Here is a 23,464-nt window from a genome sequence, read left to right on the forward strand (position 1 = left end):
TGATTTGAGTGGGAAGAGAGTCTCTCACTCCATCTCCAGAGGCAATGGAAGCACCTGGGATTATGGATGTGAAATGATGATGTAAAACCCACAGTCCAGGCTTTCTAGTGAATGCTGTTAAAGGCAGGCATCAGAGCTTTCCTCCTCGTGGCTCTAGAGTTCCTCCCCATGGTAATCTTATCTGGCCCACATTCAGAGATATTTTCACCCTTGTTCCTTGAAAGTATCATTTCTGATCAAAGCTACTTGAATAACTGAAAAATTAAATTTTTGCTAGACTATATATATAGCTTTAATGGACTGGAATATGAAAACTATTAACAACTGCAATATTTCTCTAATTTGATGGTGCGGTAAGATCCTTCCTCTCCTTCCTTGCAATCAAACAGCTCACAGTGTTTGAAATGGTTTGCCAGCCTCACTTTCTTCAGTAAACAATAGGTGCTGGCATTTTAAACTGACCTTTAATTCTTCTGAACCAGCACATTATTTCTGGCTTGTATGGAGAAAATGAAAAACTTGAAAGCAGTCTTAATAATTTTCACACTGAAAGCAGTACATGGAAAAAAGTTTTAAAGATGATCACCCATGTACCACCCTACTCCACAAGGGCTCCTTCGAATCAAGACAGACAGGCAATTCAGAGGTCTGGATGCACCGCAGAGCTTCAACAAGGAATCAAAATCACTTGTGCGCTTTAAACTTAAATAGGGCACACTTCACATCTCTATTCTTATGCACAGCTTACTTTATTGAACACTACAATAAAATACCGAGTAAAAAAATTTTTTTTAATTTATTTCAAGGGCCAGTATATCTAATGATGATGTCACTTTTCTCCATAAAATAGGTAACCACTCATTTTACCCAGGAATAGTCAACAGGTTTGGAAACTGCATTGTTGTATAAATTAAGGATTCAAATTAAGGTCTGAATATTTTAACAAATGAAACCAATTACCAGAAGACATTAATATCTTATAATGAGCCAAAATTGACCCAAGAATAAGAAACCATAGCAATTTCTCTCAACATACCACCAACTCAGACTATGTCCTTTGAATTTCCCGTTCATGGGGATGATTTTTTTTTGTGCCAATCACTCTCTGAACCAGATCCTGAAGACACGTGTTAGGAAGATACCTGGACAAGGTCAGGGACACAATTTGTAGCAGGAAGGTCTCTGGGTGCAGTACTGGTCTGCACATATATGAAACCTGTGACCTTGGCCTCATTTGAAATGTGACCCAATCAAGTGAGCTAATTGGCCTATGCAAATGTGTGAATATAAACCACACTTCATTTTGCCTTGATTACAACATCTGACCCAAGTGACCTGGGAATACATAATTATATGGCATTGACATTCAACCACAGTTGTTATTTAAATGAAAATAAAAGCCAAGCTAATTTCTTTCATGTTTATTAAATACATTCTTAGAAACACAAACGGGTATTATCTACTATCATTTGTGACATCACTGAGCTGTTTAAGAACCAGAGGGGAATTACTAGAAGCTCACTCTTTGGCAGCTCATAGTTTCATCAAGTGAAGAGAGGCCTTGGAAACCATAGTCCACTTAGAATGCTGATTAAACACTAACATAACTGCTCTCAAAGCTTGCTATTTTCCTTTCCATTAAGCTGGCACACAATTGTCTTTCTAAGCTTTGGTTTCCTTACACGTCAAGTGGGGATAATGTCCACCTCAATGGATTATGAGGAGTCACTGATAGTTAAAATTCCCAGATGGTGCCCAGCCACAGAGTAAATGTTGATTCTCTTTCTTATTAAACTTGCAGTTCAACTTAAAGGTGTGTAAAAACTAATTTTGTAAGATCAGTCAACTTCTCCCACTCTCCTCAGGGAAGGGGCTGCAACATCAGTGTGTGGTGAGATGTGGAGGTGTGCACAGGATCCCAGGAGAAAGTGTGTGCAGGGGCTCATAAGGAAGCGTGTGCAGCGGCTCACAACTACCGTTGTTGAGCGCTTATATATGTGCCAGGCACTATACTGAACCCTCAGTCCTGGTTAACCCTTAAAACCACCACCACCATTAAAAAGATTTGCAATCACAGGCGACTTGTTTAATACTGCCCCACCTCTGCAGCAGCTGGAGAACTCTGAGAAGCTCTCAAAATTGATGTGATCAGAGCAGTATACAGGCAAAGTCCCTGCAAAAATAGCCATGGAAGTTCCCTGAAGGGAAAGGCTGAGATTGTCTTGGGTGGCCAAAGACTTTTGGTGAGTTTCTCTGTAACACTCCTGATTGCGGATTAGCGGTTGCAACAGCAGTTATGCAAGGGTAGAAATCTGTCGTATGGGGTGGAGGACGAGGGGGCTTCTAGAATAGTGTCTCTTTCAAGCTTAGGAGATTGAGGCTTCTGGTGAAAAAGCATATTACTACTCTCAAAACTTACTCTGGTTACTGAGCAGTCCAATGGCCATGACTGAGGGACACTGAAAATAAAAGACAGAAAGCAAAGTAGGGACTTCCCTGGTGGCACAGTGGTTAAGAGTCTGCCTGCCAGTGCAGGGGACACGGGTTCGAGCCCTGGTCCGGGAAGATCCCACATGCCGCAGAGCAACTAAGCCCGTGCACCACAACTACTGAGCCGGGGCTCTAGGGCCCGTGAGCCACAACTACTGAAGCCCATGCGCCTAGAGCCCCTGCTCTGCAACAAGAGAAGCCACGGCGATGAGAAGCCTGCACACAGCAACAAAGACCCAACGCAGCCAAAAATAAAATAAATGAATACATAAATTTAAGAAAAAAAAAAAAAAAGAAAGCAAAGTAAAAGAGGGACTTCCCTGGAGGTCCAGTGGGTAAGACTCCATGCTCCCAATGCAGGGGGCCTGGGTTCGATCCCTGGTCGCGGAACTAGATCTCGCATGCATGCTGCAACTGAAGAAGTCCATATGCCGAAACTAAAGATCCCACAGGCTGCAAGGAAGATTCCACATGCCGCAACTAAGACCTGGAGCAGCCAAAATAAAAAATAAATAAATAGCAATTTTTTAAAAAAGAAAGCAAAGTGAAAGAAAGTTACTAGCTGTTGATGTAACCTTGAAACAGCCTTGGTTGTATTAAAGAAAATGGAAGTAAATTACACAAAGAAAAAAAAAAGCTGTCTTTGATACTAGGAGAGAGCAACTTAAATTTTAAAAATCTGTATAATGGGGAAAACAAGTTATTAGCTACTAAAATAAGCTCTTAATGGATCCACCATCTTCTTCAGCCCTCCATTCACCTGTAAGAGAGGGGAGAAGCTCCTTGCCCTGCAACCAGCTGCAGGCCCTAGAGCACCCCAACCGCCCAATTTGACTTCAGCCAGAAGCACCCACCTTGTTAACTGCTGTATTCGCCGACACACTTATGAAAGATTTCCTTTGAACAAGGGGCTAACGAGTGTGAAAATCGTTTCAGTAGGTTACCTCAAAGCTGAACTACAAAGGATTGAAGAAAATGTAAATGTTAGCTCTATGTGGCCCAGAGCATGCCTTTAGTAAATACATCATCCAGATGAGCACAATAAAGCAAATATTGCAACAAACCAAGTCACAGGAATTTTTTGGTTTCCCAGTGCATAGAAAAGTTACATTTATACTATACTGTAGTCTATTAAGTGTGCAATAGCATTATGTCAAAAAAATTTACATACCTAAACTTAAAAATACTTCATTGCTAAATATGCTAACCATCATCTGAGCCAGGCATTGATTTCTCTATAAATATTTAAGTCCTAGATGGCAACTTCTTCCAATGTAAACCTGTTTCACCTACATTGGAAATCTGTTGTTTACTGCAGCCATCTTCATTAATAATCTTAGCTAGATCTTCTGGATGACATTCTGCAACTTCTACATTACCACTTGCTGCTTAACCTTGCACATTTGTTAGCGAAATGACTTCTTCTTCCTTAAACCTCATGGACAAATCTCTGCTAGCTTCAAACTTTTCTTCTACCGCTGCATCACCTCTCGGCCCTCACAGAATTGAAGAGAGTTAGGGCCTTGCTCTGGATAAGGCTTCTGGATTAAAGGAATGTTATGGGTAGTTTGATCTTCTATCCAGACCACTAAAACTTTCTCCATGTTAGCAATAAAGCTTTCTTATCTGTATGTTCCCTGGAGTAGCACTTTAAATTTCCTTCAAGAACTTTTCCTTTACATTCACAACTTGGCTAACTGTTAGGCGCAAGAGGCCTAGTTTGGGCCTATCTCAGCTTTCAACATGCGTTCCTCACGACTTAATCATTTCTAGCTTTTTGATTTAAAGTAAGAGATGTATGACACTTCCTTTCTTTTGAACACGTAGAGGCCATCGTTGGGTTTTAAATTTGCCTAGTTTCAATACTGCTGTGTCTCAGGGAATAGGGAGGTGGGAGGAGAGGGACACAGACGGGGGAAGGGCTAGTTGGTGAAGCAGGCAGAACACATACAACATTTATCGATTAAGTTCACTGTCGTATCTTATATGGGTATGGTTCACACCCCAAAAACAATTACAATAGTAAATTAAAAATCACTGATCACCACAACAAATACAATAATGAAAAAGTTTGAAATACCGTGAAAATACCAAAATATAATGAAGTGAGCAAAGGCTGTTGGAAAATTGGTGCTGATAAACTTGCTCAACACAGGGTTGCCACAAACCTTCAATTTGTCAAAAATACAGTATCTGCAAAGCACAATAAAGCAAAGTGCGATAAAACAAGGTATACCTGTATTGACAAAGTTTAGGCTTTTTGGAACTTTGGCCGTGGTTAAATTTATACTCTAGTGGTAAGCTTGTCGAGTGGTGTTGAAGATCAATCCAGATGCCAGTTTCTATAGCTACCACCTTCTTCCCAACCACCAGTCTTCATCCAGGAACAGTCACTGCCCTGGCCAGAGGCGACTACATGTTGAAACTGAGGAATTCAGATGCTGAATATTGACTCAAAGATGCTACTAATAAAGAGCCAGGATTCAACTAGAGGATATCCCTAGCTAAAGCTCAATAAAAGGAGATGGCTAGAAACCATGCAATATATATATATAAAAAACACAGAATAAGTTTCCCATGTTTTTCATTATTTGTTATCTCAGTACATGAAATGCACAATTCAGATGATGGGTAGCACTTCACTAATTCTGTCTATGCCTATCCATATTTCTTTTTTACTTCTACTAATAAGCTTCTAAAACTGATACTCCTTCGCTAAAATTAAGAAAACAAAAACAGAAACCATAAATTTAGAAGCTAAAGGAGCCAGTTTGCTACTAAAGGATTTATCATATGTATTTAACTCCATGACTTCTTTTGGAACAATATACCCAATTTAATACAGGAGTTTAGTTTACATACCAACAGAGGTCAAAAAATTCAAGAATTCCTATCTATTCTTTCCATAAGAAAAACCTCTTTCTTCCTAATTAATCATACAGACTATAATTTCTATCCAGTCTTTATTTCTAAATAAACAAAAATAAAAAATCAAACAAAAACCAAAATCTCACACATGAAAATCATGACCAAAGCAGACTTCAATAACTATGGGGGAAAAACACTAAGACTGATTGTACTAAAGGAGAAATTACCCTTTCAAACCCCCAATTTAGAGAAAGCATGTAGCATTCCTATAATAACTAAAAATAAATAAATACAAGACATAAGATAATTCATTTATTATTAAAAATTTGAGTCTAATTCTATTTAATTGGGAGTTTACTGGCAAAAACTCTCTAATAAACATAACTGAAAATATAGCTTGGGGCTATAACAGGAAGTTTTTTTATCAAAGTTAAATTTCAACCGATTCCACTTTGCTGTACACCTGAAACTAACACACTGTAAATCAACTGTACTCCAATAAAAATTGTTTAAAAATAAAATTGCATTTAGTCTGGAAGCTTAGGGTAAGAACTTAGCTCACTGTATAGTTTCTGATTTTACCATGAAATATCACTTTAATTCAAATAAATTAGCAGTGTTTGGCCTGTAGAGTATTTGTGACATTTTCAAAATCCACAAAATGTTCATTTGGGCAACAGCTTTTAAGAAAGTAAAAATATTAAATTCTAAAGCCATAGAAGGTCAGGCTGGATATATTTTAATTGTGGAGACAAAATTAATGAGATTTTAAACTATCAAATCTACATTTTTCCCTATGAACACAGTCTATATCTATTTCCTGAAAACTATTTTGAAGCTAGTCAACATCTGAAAATAGAAGTATTATTATTCCTATCTTGGTTTAATAAATCAATAATGTTAATGTTACCTTAGTCAACAACATAGGTAACCTGCATTATGTCAGACATATAAAACTGATACAGAAATTATCTAAAAGCTTTGAAATAGTAAAACTGAAGGCTATATGCATTTGTAAATTAATGCCTTTTGGTGGGGAGGAGCTAAGGTACTTAAAGATACCATAACATCTTAAAATCTACAACGACAGGGAAAAACTACTAATACTAGCTTTTAAAACTCACAAGTTATAGTAACGTAAAACAAATTTGCCATTTTAGCTGATTTTCAATGTTTATACATGTAATATAAATGACAAATATGTATAACATTACAACACCATCTAAAAGAAAACAATGATGTACAAAATGTTTGCAATAAATAAAATTATTGCATTTAATGTCATTTTCTTGAAAACCGAAATTACCAGATCCCTAATGAATACCAGTTCAAGTTAAAGGAAATGTGTGCCAATACCAGCTTCTGACAACAAAAATAAGAAGTTAAAGCTCTGCAAGTTTGTCTGATTTAGGTCAGGTAATCATGGAAACAAAAGAATATTTAAAATTATTTATTTTATCATTATGCACATTGAAGGAAAGCATTATAGACAGCAGAGTTCTTTCCCACCATAAAATTTACACCCATTTAATTAGCTAGAAACACTAGCTTGAAGAGGTACTGATATATTCCATTTGTAATAATTTCCCTACAGCAAACAATTGTCTTACAGTTGGAACATGTTGAAGAAAATATTGTCTCACAAGTCTTTTTTGTTCTTTGAGTCTCAATCACCAAGAGTTCAAGGGACTTTGAGAGAATCCTGGTGTCCTGTATGGCCTGATGAATGCATTAAAATCAAGCACTGTATTTGCATTCTGAAAATACTCTTAGCTCCATACAAATGTTGCTTGGGTTGTGGAGCTCACATTTCTCCCACTGGCACTATGCATCTGAAGGACATTTTGTTATGAAAGTTTCACACCAATTTTGTTTTGTTCCTTCTTCATTAGCCGCTGTGCTTCCTTTTCCATTTTCTTCCTTTGTTGTTCTGCTGCTCTCTTTTCTCTGTCTGCTATCTTCTGCTGCCTGAAAAGAAACATATTCGTATTTTTACTTTTAGAAAACACTACACAGGTAAAATGGCAAATAAATTCCAGAAAGAAACAGCACTGCCCTTTTACTATCATCAAATTTAAGTTTAAAAAGTCTTCATTCTTCTCACTGCTTTGAAATTTCAAAGATTTTCAAGAACAGTATTTTTTTTAATCTTTAGAACATGACTTGCAAAATAAAAAAGGTATTATCTCTGTTTTAAAAATAAGTAAAATGGGGCATTCAGGTTAAGTGAAATGTCCAAAGTCATAAGATTAAGGTTAAGAACCCACATCTCCTGATCCCTCTTCTTCAGATTATTTTCACTAAAACACTACTTCCATTGGACCACACCTTCTTTTTGGTACCATTCAGAAAAGCCTGATATTTAGGATTAAATATTCTGTTATTATAATAGTTAAAAACAGTCAGCTAAAGGATGTCAAGAACACAGATGTACAGAGCACAAAGAGAAAATGGAAACTTAAGACATGACTTCCAACTAGAAGTTAGAAATCTATTTAAAGATTTGACTAGCTCTACTAATGAAGGGGCAGAATGGTGGGTATTTACTAATTACACATTATGAAATATCTTCCCCCAGTCCCTCCCTAACTCCACTGATCTAGAATCACTAAACCCCTCTATATTTATTGCTTTTTTAAAATTGAAGTATAGTTGATTTACAATGTTCTGTTAATTTCCACTATATGGTAAAGTGATTCAGTTATGTATATATACATTTTAAAATATTCTTTTCAATTATGGTTTATCGCAGGATATTGACTATAGTCTGTGTAATATACAATCGGGACCTTGTCATTTATCCGTTCTATATATACTAGTTTGCATCTGCTAACCTCCAAGTCCCAATCCACCCCCACCCCCTCCCGGCAACCACAAGTCTGTTCTCTATGTCTGTGAGTCTGTTTCTGTTTCGTAGATAGGTTCATTTGTGTCATATTTTAGATTCCACATCTAAGTGCTCTATCTTATTGACTGATTTGTATGGGAAGTGGGAGTAGGAGTGTGGTGATGAAATAGGAGAAAGAAGAGCAAAAGCTGGTCCTGGGTCTGAAGGTTTAGGATATGAGAAAGTAAGTCAAGAAGCACACAAGGCTGAAGAAGGAAGCTGTAGGGCACAGCTGGGCAGCAGATAGGCAACACTGGATCATATATAGAAAAATCTAGTGTGGATTACCCATATATGGCCAGCTCAAAGCTGGCTATAGTGAGTGAAATGTATATACACTTCTCAATCATACTTACAAATGGGAGTAAGCAGAGATATGGATGACCAAAATTCAAGAAAGTAGAGAGACTTATTTTAGGCAACATTTTGACCGTCACCATCAATTAACTAAAATTTCAAAAGAATAGTTTTAAAAAATCTAGTTTTCACTAGCTCTGCTCACTTTCAAGCAAAACTGGTATCTGCACTAAAAGCATCAAAATGTCTGGGGCAAAAAAAGAAAGAGAAAAAGAATTAAAAAGGGCTGGCTAGGTTACAAACAAATAAGATAATCGAGCTTTGACCTAGTTACTAGCTGATATATAAATATCAACAATTAATATTTCTGGTACAAGAGGCAACTTAGACATTAATGCAGACAAAATATATTTTTCCTGTCCAGATACATGTCTGGAATCACTAAGGTACCAGAATCTTTTTCCTGAATGATACTGATCATAGTACTGGTAGTATTTAAAGTGGCAATGGGAAACAGGCTAGGTTAGAGGCTATGGATTATGGATACACTTTTAAAATTCTCAGTGTTATCCTGGGGGCGGTAACAACATATGGAAGCCTCCAGGTGTTTTTGGCTCTACTTATGCAACTTGAAGCAAGAAACATGTCTATTACTGACTAATAGGCTCCCTCTCCCAAGCTGTCGTATCAAAAGCACTAAGTTTGAGTTTTTTGGTCTTGTTTTGTTCAGGGTGAAAGAAGATAGGGTGAAAAAGAAAAGGTTTTTGTTCAGTGAATGTTCAGCTACTTGTGAACTCATAAACTCTACAGTGTTGTCATTAAGATTACTGGATTCAAAATGAATAGCTCCCTCCTTTATCCTTGTGGTTGATGACACCAATCATCACTAGAATCCCCAAAATGTTCTAAAATACCCAGACTTCTGTATCTATGATTTATCCAAAAGAAATAGAGTAAAAAATAAAAAATAAAAAAATAAGTGACACCTTTTTTGACAATCCATGCAACATAAAAATGTTTACAATTTTAAAACTATTTCCTTTATACTGAATAATTGTCAAGCAGGAACTAAATATTTAAAACTCTCACAACTTTACTGACTTTTGTAATGTGACCCCTTCCTGTTTAAAAAAAAATGCTGAAAACAGTTAAGGACAAGATCAAAAAAAGGTCAGCCTTAACTCCCAGTTATTTAACTACACCCTCTGCTGGTTGTTCAAGGTAATTATAATTTATCGGTAAAGACAGGAAAGGACAATACAAAAATGAAATCAGTTGTTTCGTTAAGATAGTCAAATAAAGAGTAATTCATTTTCTATCCCAATTATAAAAACCATATTTGAAAAAAACACATTGCTATATTTTACTTTATCATCTTGAAAAATGCAAAAGTAATTTAGATACATTTACATATCTGAGTTTTCATCAGTGATGACAGTCACAGACTCTCTCAAGGTAAATTTTCTTTTTACACTTGACCTAATGTGGTAGTAGCAAGAATTAAGTTTACTGCTCACAAAAACAAAGAAATAAGAACATAACCAACAAAAGCAAACTTGAAAACCTCCAGGATAATATTTTCTGTAGAGTAGGCAGTAAGTATATGACTTATGTTATCTACCTCAGGGCTTTCAAGTACATAAACTGAAATACACATACAAATGTAGAGTGCAGTACAAGTTATTTTCAAATAGCAGTGCTATTCACTGCTATATTCAAATGAGCAGTGCTGGCACTATGCTAGACCACGGGGAAACAAAACTAAAGGTATAATTTCTGACCTAGAGAAAATACATTGTTGTGACTCACATTTCACAGTAGGACATTTCAAGAGATAAATATATTTTATAGGGAATGAAGTATAAAGCATATAGTTCAATATGATGTATATATGTAAAAGATCTCATTCTCCATTAATAAATTATTCTTTTGTATCTATATTGCTTTAAATTGTTGGTTTCTGTGAGGTTTTAATCATATAAAATAGCATATGTAGTCTGAAATACAAAAAAACTATCCCATATTATCAAGGTTCAAATGAGAATGACGAAAAATACAACATTTGCAGAATAAGCTTTCTTGACCTTAAATGCAACATGAACAAAACCAGTTCTTCTACTCAGGCTGCAGTGTAAATATTACTCAAATACCTCAGAACTTCTTCAGCTTGCCAGGCCGCATCTTCTTCTTCTTCCCATGCATTGGTATTTTCCTGCCAGGTATCCAAGTCACCTAATTCAGGCTACAATAAAACAAAACAAAGCAAAATTACAATGGTCAAGAGCCACCCTTTTTCCACTCAGTGGTCGAGACAGTATTTTTTTTTTAAAGAATTTATTATTTTATTTATTTATTTATTTAATTTTTGGCTGCATTGGGTCTTCATTGCTGCGCGCGCGGCTTTCTTAGTTGCAGTGAGCGGGGGCTACTCTTTGTTGCAGTGCGTGGGCTTCTCATTGTGGTGGCTTCTCTTCTTGTGAAGCACGGGCTCTAGAGGCGCGGGCTTCAGTAGTTGTGGCTCGCGGGCTCTAGAGCACAGGCTCCGCAGTTGTGGTGCACGGGCTTAGCTGCTCTGTGGCATGTGAGATCTTCCCGGACCAGGGCTCAAACCCATGTCCCCTGCATTGGGAGGCGGATTCTTAACCACTGCGCAACCAGGGAAGCCCAAGAAGAGTATCTTTTAAAGCATAACTCAGACCTTGTCATTGCCCTGTATCTTCTCCACTTTCTTACCACATCCTATATAGGCTCAAATGATTGCCCCCGGTTTGCCTGGAACTGAGGGATTTCCTGAGACGCATGACCTTCCGTACTCAACAGTCCTGGCAAGTCCAGCTTTCTTCCTATTTTATGTTTTAAAGGATATTCCTTTTATATTAACTTTTCTTTTTTTGCCTACTTTAGTTTGGAATAGACAAGAATAGAACAATTGTTCTCTCTGTTGTCTTTTCAGTAAGAAGAAGGAGTGCGGGGTGGAGGAAAGAGAAGAGACAGACTGATCCCGGGCTGGATTAGAGATGCTTGACTGGACTACTCTTTGCTGGGGAGATGAACTGGAAGAACCAAAGTTTCCAAACTAGCACAGTCATCTCCATTTAAGCACAAGTAATTTTCTAGATTTTTCAGTGGCAGTTACTGTCTGGGTCCCAGGCAAAAATGACAGGTCAGGCAAAATTTACTCTTTATTGGAGTACTTCTTCTATACTGTGCTTCCTTTTGCCTGTCTTACTTACTTGATACCATCGGGCTGGCCACACTACCTTCTACTGTTCTCCAGGCCAGACCTCTAAAAGTTCACTTTTTCCTTCCACAAACAATGAAAATGCTTTCTGGAATGTTTAGTTGGTGGGGAAATAATTACATGCATAAAATAACTGGCACCAAGCTGTGAACAGATTTATTATATTCTCTTTTGAGTACTTAGACCTAAAACCGAAATAAAATGTGTTGAATTTTCTGCTCTTAACCATAAATGAGATACAATCCTCTGTTAAAAAATGTAAAAAAAAATTTGATTGTATGTTTAATGTAAATTTCTAAAAGTAAACTAGCTAAATCAAAGAAAAGGATTTTCAAAGTCACTGAATGACTCTCTTGAAAAGTTATACCAACTTATTCTCCTGACAGAAGTAGGTGGAAGTCTTGTTCCCTTGTATTTTTGTCAATACGAGTAGTTAATTGCCTTCTTTTCTATCTTTGCTAATATGTTAAGATTTAAAATGGTGTCTTGTTATTTTACTTTGAATATCTTTGAGAACTAATAAGATCAAACTTTTCTTCATGTTATCAGGTTATGTCTATTTCTTATTTGTAAATTTATCCATTTTTCCACTGAGGTGTTTGACTTTTAGTGTATAAAAACATTTAGATACAAAAAAGGTGAAATGACTAAGACCATAAAAAAAAGAGTATCTGATCCTTTAGTAGAGATGGTCTTCTAAGTAAAAAAGAGAAAGTTTTAATTAACAGATTTGCTACATTAAAAACTAAATACATCTGCCCATCAAAAACATCCAAACTAAATTATAAAGCCGATAAAAAAGTGAAAATTGTAAAAGATGACAGAAAAGAGTTAATATCCTTAGTATAAAAAGAGCTATCACAACAGTACAAATGATAAATTCCAAAAAGAATGTGCAATTTAAAAGAAAAATCTAATTTGTGGAATGGGTAATAAGATATTTTGGTGTAGAGAACAAAGTGCAGTAGATTACCATTCTCTCCTAGGTAATGCCCCTTTATTTTGTCTGGTTGGCGGGGAAATATCTGGAAACAGCATTGGAAACATTCTCCTTCTACCATATTTACCTCTTCCAAACTCTTTAAGCTGTGACATGTGTATAACTTTATAATAAGCTATATTAGTGTTATAATAACATTATTACAGCTAGGTGGCAAATGTACTAATTCACTGAGGAGGGTTGAACCACTTTATCAATATGGAACAAACATAAAGTTTTAAATTCAGAAATATAAAATAAAAAACTAAACATTATGATGCTATGCTCTTTTAGAGAAGTATCTGTGGTATTATTATGCTCTCATAACATCATGTAACTGCATAAGAGTTGTCAAAATTTTTAATATTTATGTGTATGATCATTTATTTAACATTGTGTCTCCCCCATTAGAATTCATTCTTCTGAGGCAAGGACCCTGCCTGTTTTGCTAACTTTCTACTATATTACCAGCACCCAGCACAGCATCTGGTATTAGTAGGAATAGTTTTTGACCAATGAATTAAAAACATATATAAACATGGAACCCTCTGGGAGAGGGGTCTAAGGAGTACCTGTGAAGTTAAGCAAAAAAAAAAAAAAAGAAAGATGAACAGATAGAAGTGGTGGTTTAAAACTATATCTGCAAATTCTTTGACACTCCTTCAAGAGGTGGACCTTAATTCCTCTTCCCTTGTATGTCAACTGGATTTAGTGACTAGCTTCCAATGAGTAAAATAATGTGGAGGAGACAGTGTTTCCCTTATAAGACTAAGTCATAAACAGGCATTGTGGATTTACCCCCTGCATGTGCTCCACTCTTTTTCTCAGTGATCATTTGTTCTGGGAAAGTCAGTGGTTATTACATCGTAAGGAAACTCAAGCAGCCCTATGGAGAAGTCCATGGCAAGGAACTGAGGCTTTGTACAACCAACCAGCATTAATCTGTCAGGCAAGTAAGTGATCACCTTTGAAATGAATCATCCAATGCCGGCGGAGCCTTCAGATAACCACAGCCTCAGCTCATGACTTGCCTGGAAATCATGAGAAACCCTGAGCCAGAACCACCCAGTTTAGCCACCCCTGGATTCCTAATCCACAGAAACTATGAGATAAAAAAAATATTTATTGTTGTTCAAGCCACTAAGTGTGGGGTTGTTATACAACAATGGATAACTAATGTAATCAAGCAGTCAATAATTACTAATCAATAATTAAGCAATCAAAACATACTTAAAAGCTAGGGTCTGGGGAGGGGTTTGGACAGTGATGTGCTTGAAAAAGTTCAAAGGGACAATCATCGACAGGAAGACACTGGAACTCACCAAAAAAGATAACCCACATCCAAAGACAAAGGAGAAGCCACAATGAGACGGTAGGAGGGGCGCAATCACAGTAAAATCAAATCCCATAAGTGCTGGGTGGGTGACTCACAGACTGGAGAACACTTATACTACAGAAGTCCATGCACTAGAGTGAAGGTTCTGAGCCCCACGTCAGGCTTCCCAACCTGGGGGTCTGGCAATGGGAGGAGGAATTCCTAGAGAATCAGACTTTGAAGGCCAGTGGGATTTGATTGCAGGACTTCGACAGGACTGGGGGAAACAGAGACTCCACTTTTGGAGGGCACACACAAAGTAGTGTGCGCATCGGGACCCAGGAGAAGGAGCAGTGACCCAAGGGAAGACTGAACCAGACCTACCTGCTAGTGTTGGAGGGTCTCCTGCAGAGGCGGGGGGAGGCTGTGGCTCACGGTGGGGACAAGGACACTGGCAGCAGAAGTTCTGGGAAGTACTCCTTGGCGTGAGCCCACCCAGAGTCTGTCATTAGCTCCACCAAAGAGCCCAGGTAGGCTCTAGTGTTGGGTTGCCTCAGGCCAAACAACCAACAGGGAGGGAACCCAGTCCCACTCATCAACAGTCAAGCGGATTAAAGTTTTACTGAGCTCTGCCCACCAGAGCAACAATCAGCTCTACCCACCACCAGTCCCTCCCATCAGAAAACTTACACAAGCCTCTTAGACAGCCTCATCCACCAGAGGGCAGACAGCAGAAGCAAGAACTACAATCCTGCAGCCTGTGGTACAAAAACCACATTCACGGAAAGATAGACAAGATGAAAAGGCAGAGGGCTATGTACCAGATGAAGGAACAAGATAAAACCCCAGAAAAACAACTAAATAAAGTGGAGATAGGCAACCTTGAAGAACAAGAATTCAGAATAATGAGAGTGAAGATGATCCAGGACCTCGGAAAAAGAATGGAGGCAAAGATTGAGAAGATGCAAGAAATGTTTAACAAAGATCTAGAAGAATTAAAGAACAAACAAATAGAGATGAACAATACAATAACTGAAATGAAAACTACACTAGAAGGAATCAATAGCAGAATAACTGAGGCAGAAGAACGGATAAGTGACCTGGAAGACAGAATGGTGGAAGTCACTGCTGCAGAACAAAATAAAGAAAAAAGAATGAAAAGAAATGAAGACAGCCTAAGAGACCTCTGGGACAACATTAAATAAAACAACTTTCTCATTATAGGGGTCCCAGAAGGAGAAGAGAGAGATAAGGGACCAGAGAAAATATTTGAAGAGATTATAGTCAAAAACTTCCCTAACATGGGAAAGGAAATAGACACCCAAGTCCAGCAAGCGCAGAGAGTTCCATACAGGATAAATCCAAGGAGAAACACGCCAAGACACATAGTAATCAAATTGGCAAAAATTAAAGACAAAGAAAAACTATTGAAAGCAGCAAGGGAAAAATGACAAATAACCTACAAGGGAACTCCCATAAGGTTAACAGCTGATTTCTCAGCAGAAACTCTACAAGCCAGAAGGGAGTGGCATGATATACTTAAAGTGATGAAAGGGAGGAATCTACAACCAAGATTACTCTACCCGGCAAGGATCTCATTCAGATTCGATGGAGAAATCAAAAGCTTTACAGACAAGCAAAAGCTAAGAGAATTCAGCACTACCAAACCAGCTCTACAACAAATGCTAAAGGAACTTCTCTAAGTGGGAAACACAAGAGAAGAAAAGGACCTACAAAAACAAACCGAAAACAATTAAGAAAATGGTCATAGGACATACATATCGATAATTACCTTAAACGTGAATGGATTAAATGCTCCAACCAAAAGACACAGGTTTGCTGAATGGATACAAAAACAAGACCCATGGGGATTCCCTGGAGGCACAGTGGTTGAGAGTCTGCCTGCCGATGCAGGGGACACGTGTTCGAGCCCTGGTCTGGGAAGATCACACATGCCGCGGAGCAACTAGGCCCGTGAGCCACAATTGCTGAGCCTGCGTGTCTGGAGCCTGTGCTCCGCAACAAGAGAGGCCGCGAGAGTGAGAGGCCTGCGCACCGCGATGAAGAGTGGCCCCCACTTGCCGCGACTAGAGAGGGCCCTCGCACAGAAACGAAGACCCAACACAGCCATAATTAATTAATTAATTAATTAATTAATTTAAAAAAAAATGAGATACCATTTAAAAAAAAAAACAAAAAACAAGACCCATATATATGCTGTCTACAAGAGACCCACTTCAGACCTAGGGACACATACAGACTGAAAGGGAGGGGATGGAAAAAGATATTCCATGCAAATGGAAATCAAAAGAAAGCTGGAGTAGCAATACTCATATCAGATAAAATAGACTTTAAAATAAAGAATGTTACAAGAGACAAGGAAGGACACTACATAATGATCGAGGGATCAATCCAAGAAGAAGATATAACAATTATAAATATATATGCACCCAACATAGGAGCATCTCAATACATAAGGCAACTGCTAACAGCTATAAAAGAGGAAATCGACAGTAACACAGTAATAGTGGGGGACTTTAACACTTCACTTACAACAATGGACAGATCATCCAAAATGAAAATAAATAAGGAAACAGAAGCTTTAAATGACATAATAGACCAGACAGATTTAATTGATATTTAAAGGACATTCCATCCAAAAACAGCAGATTACACTTTCTTCTCAAGTGTGCACAGAACATTCTCTAGGTTAGATCACATCTTGGGTCACAAATCAAGCCTCAGTAAATTTAAGAAAATTGAAATCATATCAAGCATCTTTTCTGACCACAACGCTATGAGATTAGAAATGAATTACAGGGGAAAAAAACATAAAAACACAAACACATGGAGGCTAAACAATACGTTACTAAATAACCAAGACATCACTGAAGAAATCAAAGAGGAAATCAAGAAACACCTAGAGACAAATGACAATGAAAACATGACGATCCAAAACCTATGGGATGCAGCAAAAGCAGTTCTAAGAGGGAAGTTTATAGCTATACAAGCCTACCTCAAAAAACAAGAAAAATCTCAAATAAACAATCTAACCTTACACCTAAAGGAACTAGAGAAAGAAGAACAAACAAAACCCAAACTTAGCAGAAGGAAAGAAATCATAAAGATCAGAGCAGAAATAAATAAAATAGAAACAAAGAAAACAATAGTAAAGATCAATAAAACTAAAAGCTGGTTCTTTGAGAAGATAAACAAAATTGATAAACCATTAGCCAGACTCATCAAGAAAAAGAGGGAGAGGACTCAAATCAATAAAACTAGAAATGAAAAAGGAGAAGTTACAACAGACACCGCAGAAATACAAAGCATCCTGAGAGACTTCTACAAGCAACTCTATGCCAATAAAATGGACAGCCTGGAAGAAATGGACAAATTCTTAGAAAGGTATAACCTTCCAAGACTGAACCAGGAAGAAACAGAAAATATGAACAGACCAATCACAAGTAATGAAATGCTAACTGTGATTAAAAACCTTCCAACAAACAAAAGTCCAGGACCAGATGGCTTCACAGGTGAATTCTATCAAATATTAAGAAAAGAGCTAACACCCATTCTTCTCAAACTCTTCCAAAACATTGCAGAGGAAGGAACACTCCCAAACTCATTCTATGAGGCCACCATCACCCTGATACCAAAACCAGACAACGATACTACAAAAAAAGAAAATTACAGACTAATATCACTGATGAATATAGATGCAAAAATCCTCAACAAAATACCAGCAAACAGAATCCAACAACACATTAAAAGGATCATACACCATGATCAAGTGGGATTTATCCCAGGGATGCAAGCATTTTTCAATATATGCAAATCAATCAATGTGATACACCATATTAACAAATTGAAGAATAAAAACCATATGATCATCTCAATAGATGCAGAAAAAGCTTTTGATAAAACTCAACACCCATTAATGATAAAAACTCTCCAGAAAGTGGGTATAGAGGGAACCTACCTCAACATAATAAAGGCCATATATGACAAACCCACAGCAAACATCATTCTCAATGGTGAAAAACTGAAAGCATTTCCTCTAAGATCAGGAACAAGACAAGGATGTCCACTCTCACCACTATTATTCAACATAGTTTTGAAAGTCCTAGCCATGGCAATCAGAGAAGAAAAAGAAATAAGAGGAATACAAATTGGAAAAGGAGTAAAACTGTCACTGTTTGCAGATGACATGATACTATACAGAAAGAATCCTAAAAATGCCACCAGAAAACTACTAGAGCTAATCAATGAATTTGGTAAAGCTGCAGGATACAAAATTAAGGCACAGAAATCTCTTGCATTCCTATACACTAATGATGAAAAATCTGAAAGAGAAATTAAAGAAACACTCCCATTTACCATTGCAACAAAAAGAATAAAATACCTAGGAATAAACCTACCTAGGGAGACAAAAGACCTGTATGCAGAAAACTGTAAGACACTGATGAAAGAAATTAAAGATGATACCAACAGATGGAGAGATATACCATGTTCTTGGATTGGAAGAATCAATATTGTGAAAATGACTATACTACCCAAAGCCATCTACAGATCCAATGCAAACCCTATCAAATTACCAATGGCATTATTTATGGAACTAGAACAAAACATCTTAAAATTTGTATGGAGACACAAAAGACCCCGAATAGCCAAAACAATCCTGAGGGGGGAAAAAAAATGGAGCTGGAAGAATCAGACTCCCTGACTTCAGACTGTACTACAAAGCTACAGTAATCAAGACAATATGGTACTGGCACAAAAACAGAAACATAGATCAATGGAACAAGATAGAAAGCCCAGAGATAAACCCATTCACCTATGGTCAACTAATCTATGACAAAGGAGGCAAGGATATACAATGGAGAAAAGGCAGTCTCTTCAATAAGTGGTGCTGGGAAAACTGGATAGCTACATGTAAAAGAATGAAATTAGGACACTCCCTAACACCATACACAAAAATAAACTCAAAATGGATTCGAGACCTAAATGTAAGACCAGACACTATAAAACTCTTAGAGGAAAACAAAGGAAGAACACTCTTTGACATAAATCACAGCAAGATCTTTTTTGATCCACCTCCTAGAGTAATGGAAAGAAAAACAAAAATAAACAAATGGGACCTAATGAAACTTCAAAGCTTTTGCAAAGGAAACCATAAACAAGATGAAAAGACAACCCTCAGAATGGGAGAAAATATTTGCAAACGAATCAACAGACAAAGGTTTAATCTCCAAAATATATAAACAGCTCATGCAGCTCAATATTAAAGAAACAAACAACCCAATCCAAAAATGGGCAGAAGACCTAGATAGACATTTCTCCAAAGAAGACATACAGATGGCCAAGAAACACATGAAAAGCTGCTCAATGTCACTAATTATTAGAGAAATGCAAATCAAAGCTACAATGAGGTATCACCTCACACCGGTTAGAATGGGCATCATCAGAAAATCTACAAACAACAAATGCTGGAGAGGGTGTGGAGAAAAGGGAACCCTCTTGAACTACTGGTGGGAATGTAAATTGATACAGCCACTATGGAGAACAGTATGGAGGTTCCTTGAAAAACAAAAAATAGAATTACCATATGATCCAGCAATCCCACTACTGGGCATATACCCAGAGAAAACCATAATTCAAAAAGACACATGCACCCCAATGTTCATTGCAGTACTATTTACAATAGCCAGGTCATGGAAGCAACCTAAATGCCCATCGACAGACGAATGGATAAAGAAGTAGTGGTACATATATACAATGGAATATTACTCAGCCATAAAAAGGAACAAAATTGAGTCATTTGTTGAGACGTGGATGGATCTAGAGCCTGTCACACAGAGTGAAGTAAGTCAGAAAGAGAAAAACAAATATCGTATATTAATGCATGCATGTGGAACCTAGAAAAATGGTACAGATGAACCGGTTTGCAGGGCAGAAGTTGAGACACAGATGTAGAGAACAAATGTATGGACACCAAGGGGGGGAAGCCACGGGGGGGTGGAGATGGTGCTGTGCTAAATTGGGCGATTGTGATTGACATGTACACACTGAAGTGTATAAAATTGATGACTAATAAGAACCTGCTGTATAAAAAAATAAATTAAATTAAATTAAAAAATTTTAAAAAAAAAAAGGGCTTCCCTGGTGGCACAGTGGCTAAGAATCTGCCTGTCAATGCAGGGGACACAGGTTCGTGCCCTGGTCCGGGAAGATCCCACATGGTGTGGAGCAACTAAGTCCGTGTGCCACAACTACTGAGCCTGCGCTCTAGAGCCCACAAGCCACAACTACTGAGCCCACGTGTCACAACTACTGAAGCGTGTGCGCCTAGAGCCTGTGCTCCGCAAGAAGAGAAGCCACAGCAATGAGAAGCCTGCGCACTGCAACAAAGAGTAGCCTCCGCTCGCCACAACCAGAGAAAGCCTGCACACAGCAACAAAGACCCAACACAGCCATAAATAAATAAATAAATAAATTCATAAAAAACAAAAAAACAAAAACTAATACTAGGACTTCCGTGGTGGCGCAGTGGTTAAGAATCCGCCTGCCAATGCAGGGGACACGGGTTCAAGCCCTGGTCCGGGAAGATCCCACATGCCGTGGAGCAACTAAGCCCGTGTGCCACTACTACTGAGCCTGTGCTCTAGAGCCCGCAAGCCACAACTACTGAGCCCACGTGCCACAACTACTGAAGCCCACGCACCTAGAGCCCGTGCTCTACAACAAGAGAAGCCACTGCAATGAGAAGCCCTCGCACCGCAACGAAGAGTAGCCCCCGCTCGCCACAACTAGAGAAAACCCACGCGCAGCAACAAAGACCCAATGCAGCCAAAACTAAATGAAATAAATTAAAAAAAAAAAAAAAACACTAATACTAAACTTTCTTTGGGTTATTTGTATGCAAATATGTTAATATAAATGTTTCAGACATTACATGAAATTCCTAAAAATCTTATATGTTCTGGTATAATGTTATAAGTCATAATTCTAGTTATTACTTTAAAATGTGTATCTCAGAAATAACTAAATTTCCTTGTGAATTGCATTATCATGAACTTTCATCAAATCTTTAACCGTGGTCATTTTTAAGTCTTTTGTCATTTACAGATAGTTCTGGGTGTACTCTGATGCTTTTGCAAAAATGTTCCTATAAGATGGTTTCATCTTCAAGGAATTCATGGAAGAGACTGACAAGTACAGGTTTCTGGCAACTGACTATACTGCTGAACTGAATGAATAAGCATTTTCAGAACTCGAATGGAAAACTGATGAATTCATTAAAGTGCTAACAAAAGATCAAGATGAAAAAAAATTAATTACATGGGACTGAGTGAACTGATGAGGATGATTTTAATTTTTGTGACTTTCTGTTTGAATAAAAAAAAAAACCAAAAAGCCAACATCTACTTACATAAGCAGGTTGAACATTAAGCAAGATGCAAGAACTTAATACTTTTCTTCCCTAAATGCAAAGTAATGATTTGTGTTTGAGATGTACACTTATTGGTAATCTGGCTATCATTTTATATATTTAGTCACTGCCTTTTATATCGCAGTTCTAAGGAAAGCTTTTAGTCTAGAAAGTACTTTATATACTGTTGAGTACCTTCAACTTCCATTTCAGACTCCTCATATTTCAAATGTGAACTTGTCTTAATCAGTTGGAAAGAATGTAGAGATTTATGGAGCTAATTTAAAAAATAGAGCACTTCTACTGAGAAAAGAGTTTTCTCATATCAACACTAGATAAAAAAATGACTTAGTTTGATATAAGAATTTCAGTCATTTATAGGAGAGTTTCCACAATGATTTTTCCCTTAAATTTGTTTCAAATAAATTAAATGTGACATCTCTATATCAACAAAAAAAAAAAAAAAAGGAAAAGTTCAAAGCTGATTCTGATAGCCTCCAAGGTTGAAAATCACAGTTACATACTTTCCTCACTACTTTTGTCCTTAGTAGTGTTGTATTTAAGTCAAATCTATTTTAAGTTAAACCACACTTTAAATGTAAATATACTCTACTAGGAAAACAATTCATAACTTACTTAAAAATAACCTGCTATTAAGGTTAAATTTTAGTGGTAATCTCTTTAAAAGTCATATATATATTTTTTTCACACACACACACCGTATTTTATTTTTTACAAGAGAAAAATAAACTGACACCAAGCATTGTAAATGGATGACCACAACAAAAGCAACAATGATTGCAATTACCAAACATGAAACACACTCATACTATGTCATAATATTGACATTCAGTCCAGTAATCCTCCACTGTTAACAGCTCCTTTACTTTGCAGTGAAAATTGATTTGTATATTTTTTGCCTCTGAGTCCGTGTGGGATTTTTTTTTTTTATTCAAACAAAAAGTCACAAAAATTATAATCATCCTCATCAGTTCATTCAGTCCCATGTAATTAATTTTTTTTTCATCTTGATCTTTTGTTAGCACTTTAATGAATTCATCAGTTTTCCATTAGTTCTGAAAATGCTTATTCATTCAGTTCAGCAGTATAGTCAGTTACCAGAAACCTGTACTTGTCAGAGTCTTTTCCATGAATTCCTTGAAGATGAAACCCTTTTATAGGAACATTTTTGCAAAAGCATCAGAGTACACCCAGAACTGTCTGTAAATGACAAAAGACTTAAAAATGTAAAGGTCATATTTTTAAATAACATTTTTGTCTCTATCTTTTATGTGTACAATGGACCCTGATCTTAATATCTGATGTAATTTATAATCTCATAAAAGAATAGGATTGGTAACCTCTCTTGATCTGCTAAACCTGTTTCAAAGCCATACAAAAGAAATACTATGTTCAATTCATTTTAATTTTTTTCTTCTTCTTTTAATAAAATAGAAATGAAAAAAAATCTCTTGCCTAGATACCATTAGCATACTTACAGATTGATGAATAAAAGGCATATCTTGTGTAGCTGCTAGTCTACTAGAGAAACCTGTGCTACCATCTGGGATGCCAAAATTTAATGGTTCTCTCTTCTTAATAATGATCTGAAAGATTAATCAAAAGAGAATTATAGGAACATTTTACACATCACTATATAAACACAGACAAATTAACTGACCAAAGCATTTTATAATTATTTAAAATATGTTCTACCTTTCTTCTTTTAAAATTTACAATGTAAAAAAAATTTTTTTTAAAGTCTATAAAGAGCACCAAAATTCTTAGGCAATTGTCACACAAATCAGTCGCATACTAAGAAAAATTATATTTCACTTTTTTCTAAAACAATAAATTTTCCTCTTCCTCTTTCCTTACTTTCCCTGGACCTCCCAAAATATAATTAGGCATTTTTAGGCACTGTATTAAACAAGAATATGTATCATATCCTACCAGAA

General features: G+C 36.9%; 1 protein-coding gene and 1 long non-coding RNA gene across 5 annotated transcripts in view; one reads left to right on the forward strand and one right to left on the reverse strand.

Annotated features, from left to right (window-relative positions):
- Positions 1-16: 16 nt before the first annotated feature.
- On the forward strand, positions 17-5,492 carry LOC309615226. Its single transcript, XR_014236649.1, has 2 exons — positions 17-2,793; positions 4,210-5,492. It is a non-coding gene; the product is annotated as an uncharacterized lncRNA (long non-coding RNA).
- Positions 5,493-6,792: 1,300 nt separating this feature from the next.
- EBAG9 (estrogen receptor binding site associated antigen 9) overlaps positions 6,793-23,464 on the reverse strand; it is a 32,242-nt gene continuing 15,570 nt past the window's right edge. For 3 of the 4 annotated variants that reach the window (XM_082364478.1, XM_082364479.1, XM_082364477.1), the window contains 3 exons: positions 23,006-23,113; positions 10,693-10,784; positions 6,793-7,326 (listed from right to left, as the gene is read on the reverse strand). In XM_082364478.1, the coding sequence (XP_082220604.1) occupies positions 7,206-7,326; positions 10,693-10,784; positions 23,006-23,113 (321 nt within the window). In that variant the 3' untranslated portion in view covers positions 6,793-7,205. The remainder of the gene's footprint in view (positions 7,327-10,692; positions 10,785-23,005; positions 23,114-23,464) is intronic. The other variant, XM_082364480.1, reaches the window with a different exon arrangement.

The sequence above is a fragment of the Balaenoptera borealis genome, assembly GCF_965194805.1.
Source record: "Balaenoptera borealis genome assembly, chromosome: 17".
NCBI classification, from domain to species: domain Eukaryota; kingdom Metazoa; phylum Chordata; class Mammalia; order Artiodactyla; family Balaenopteridae; genus Balaenoptera; species Balaenoptera borealis.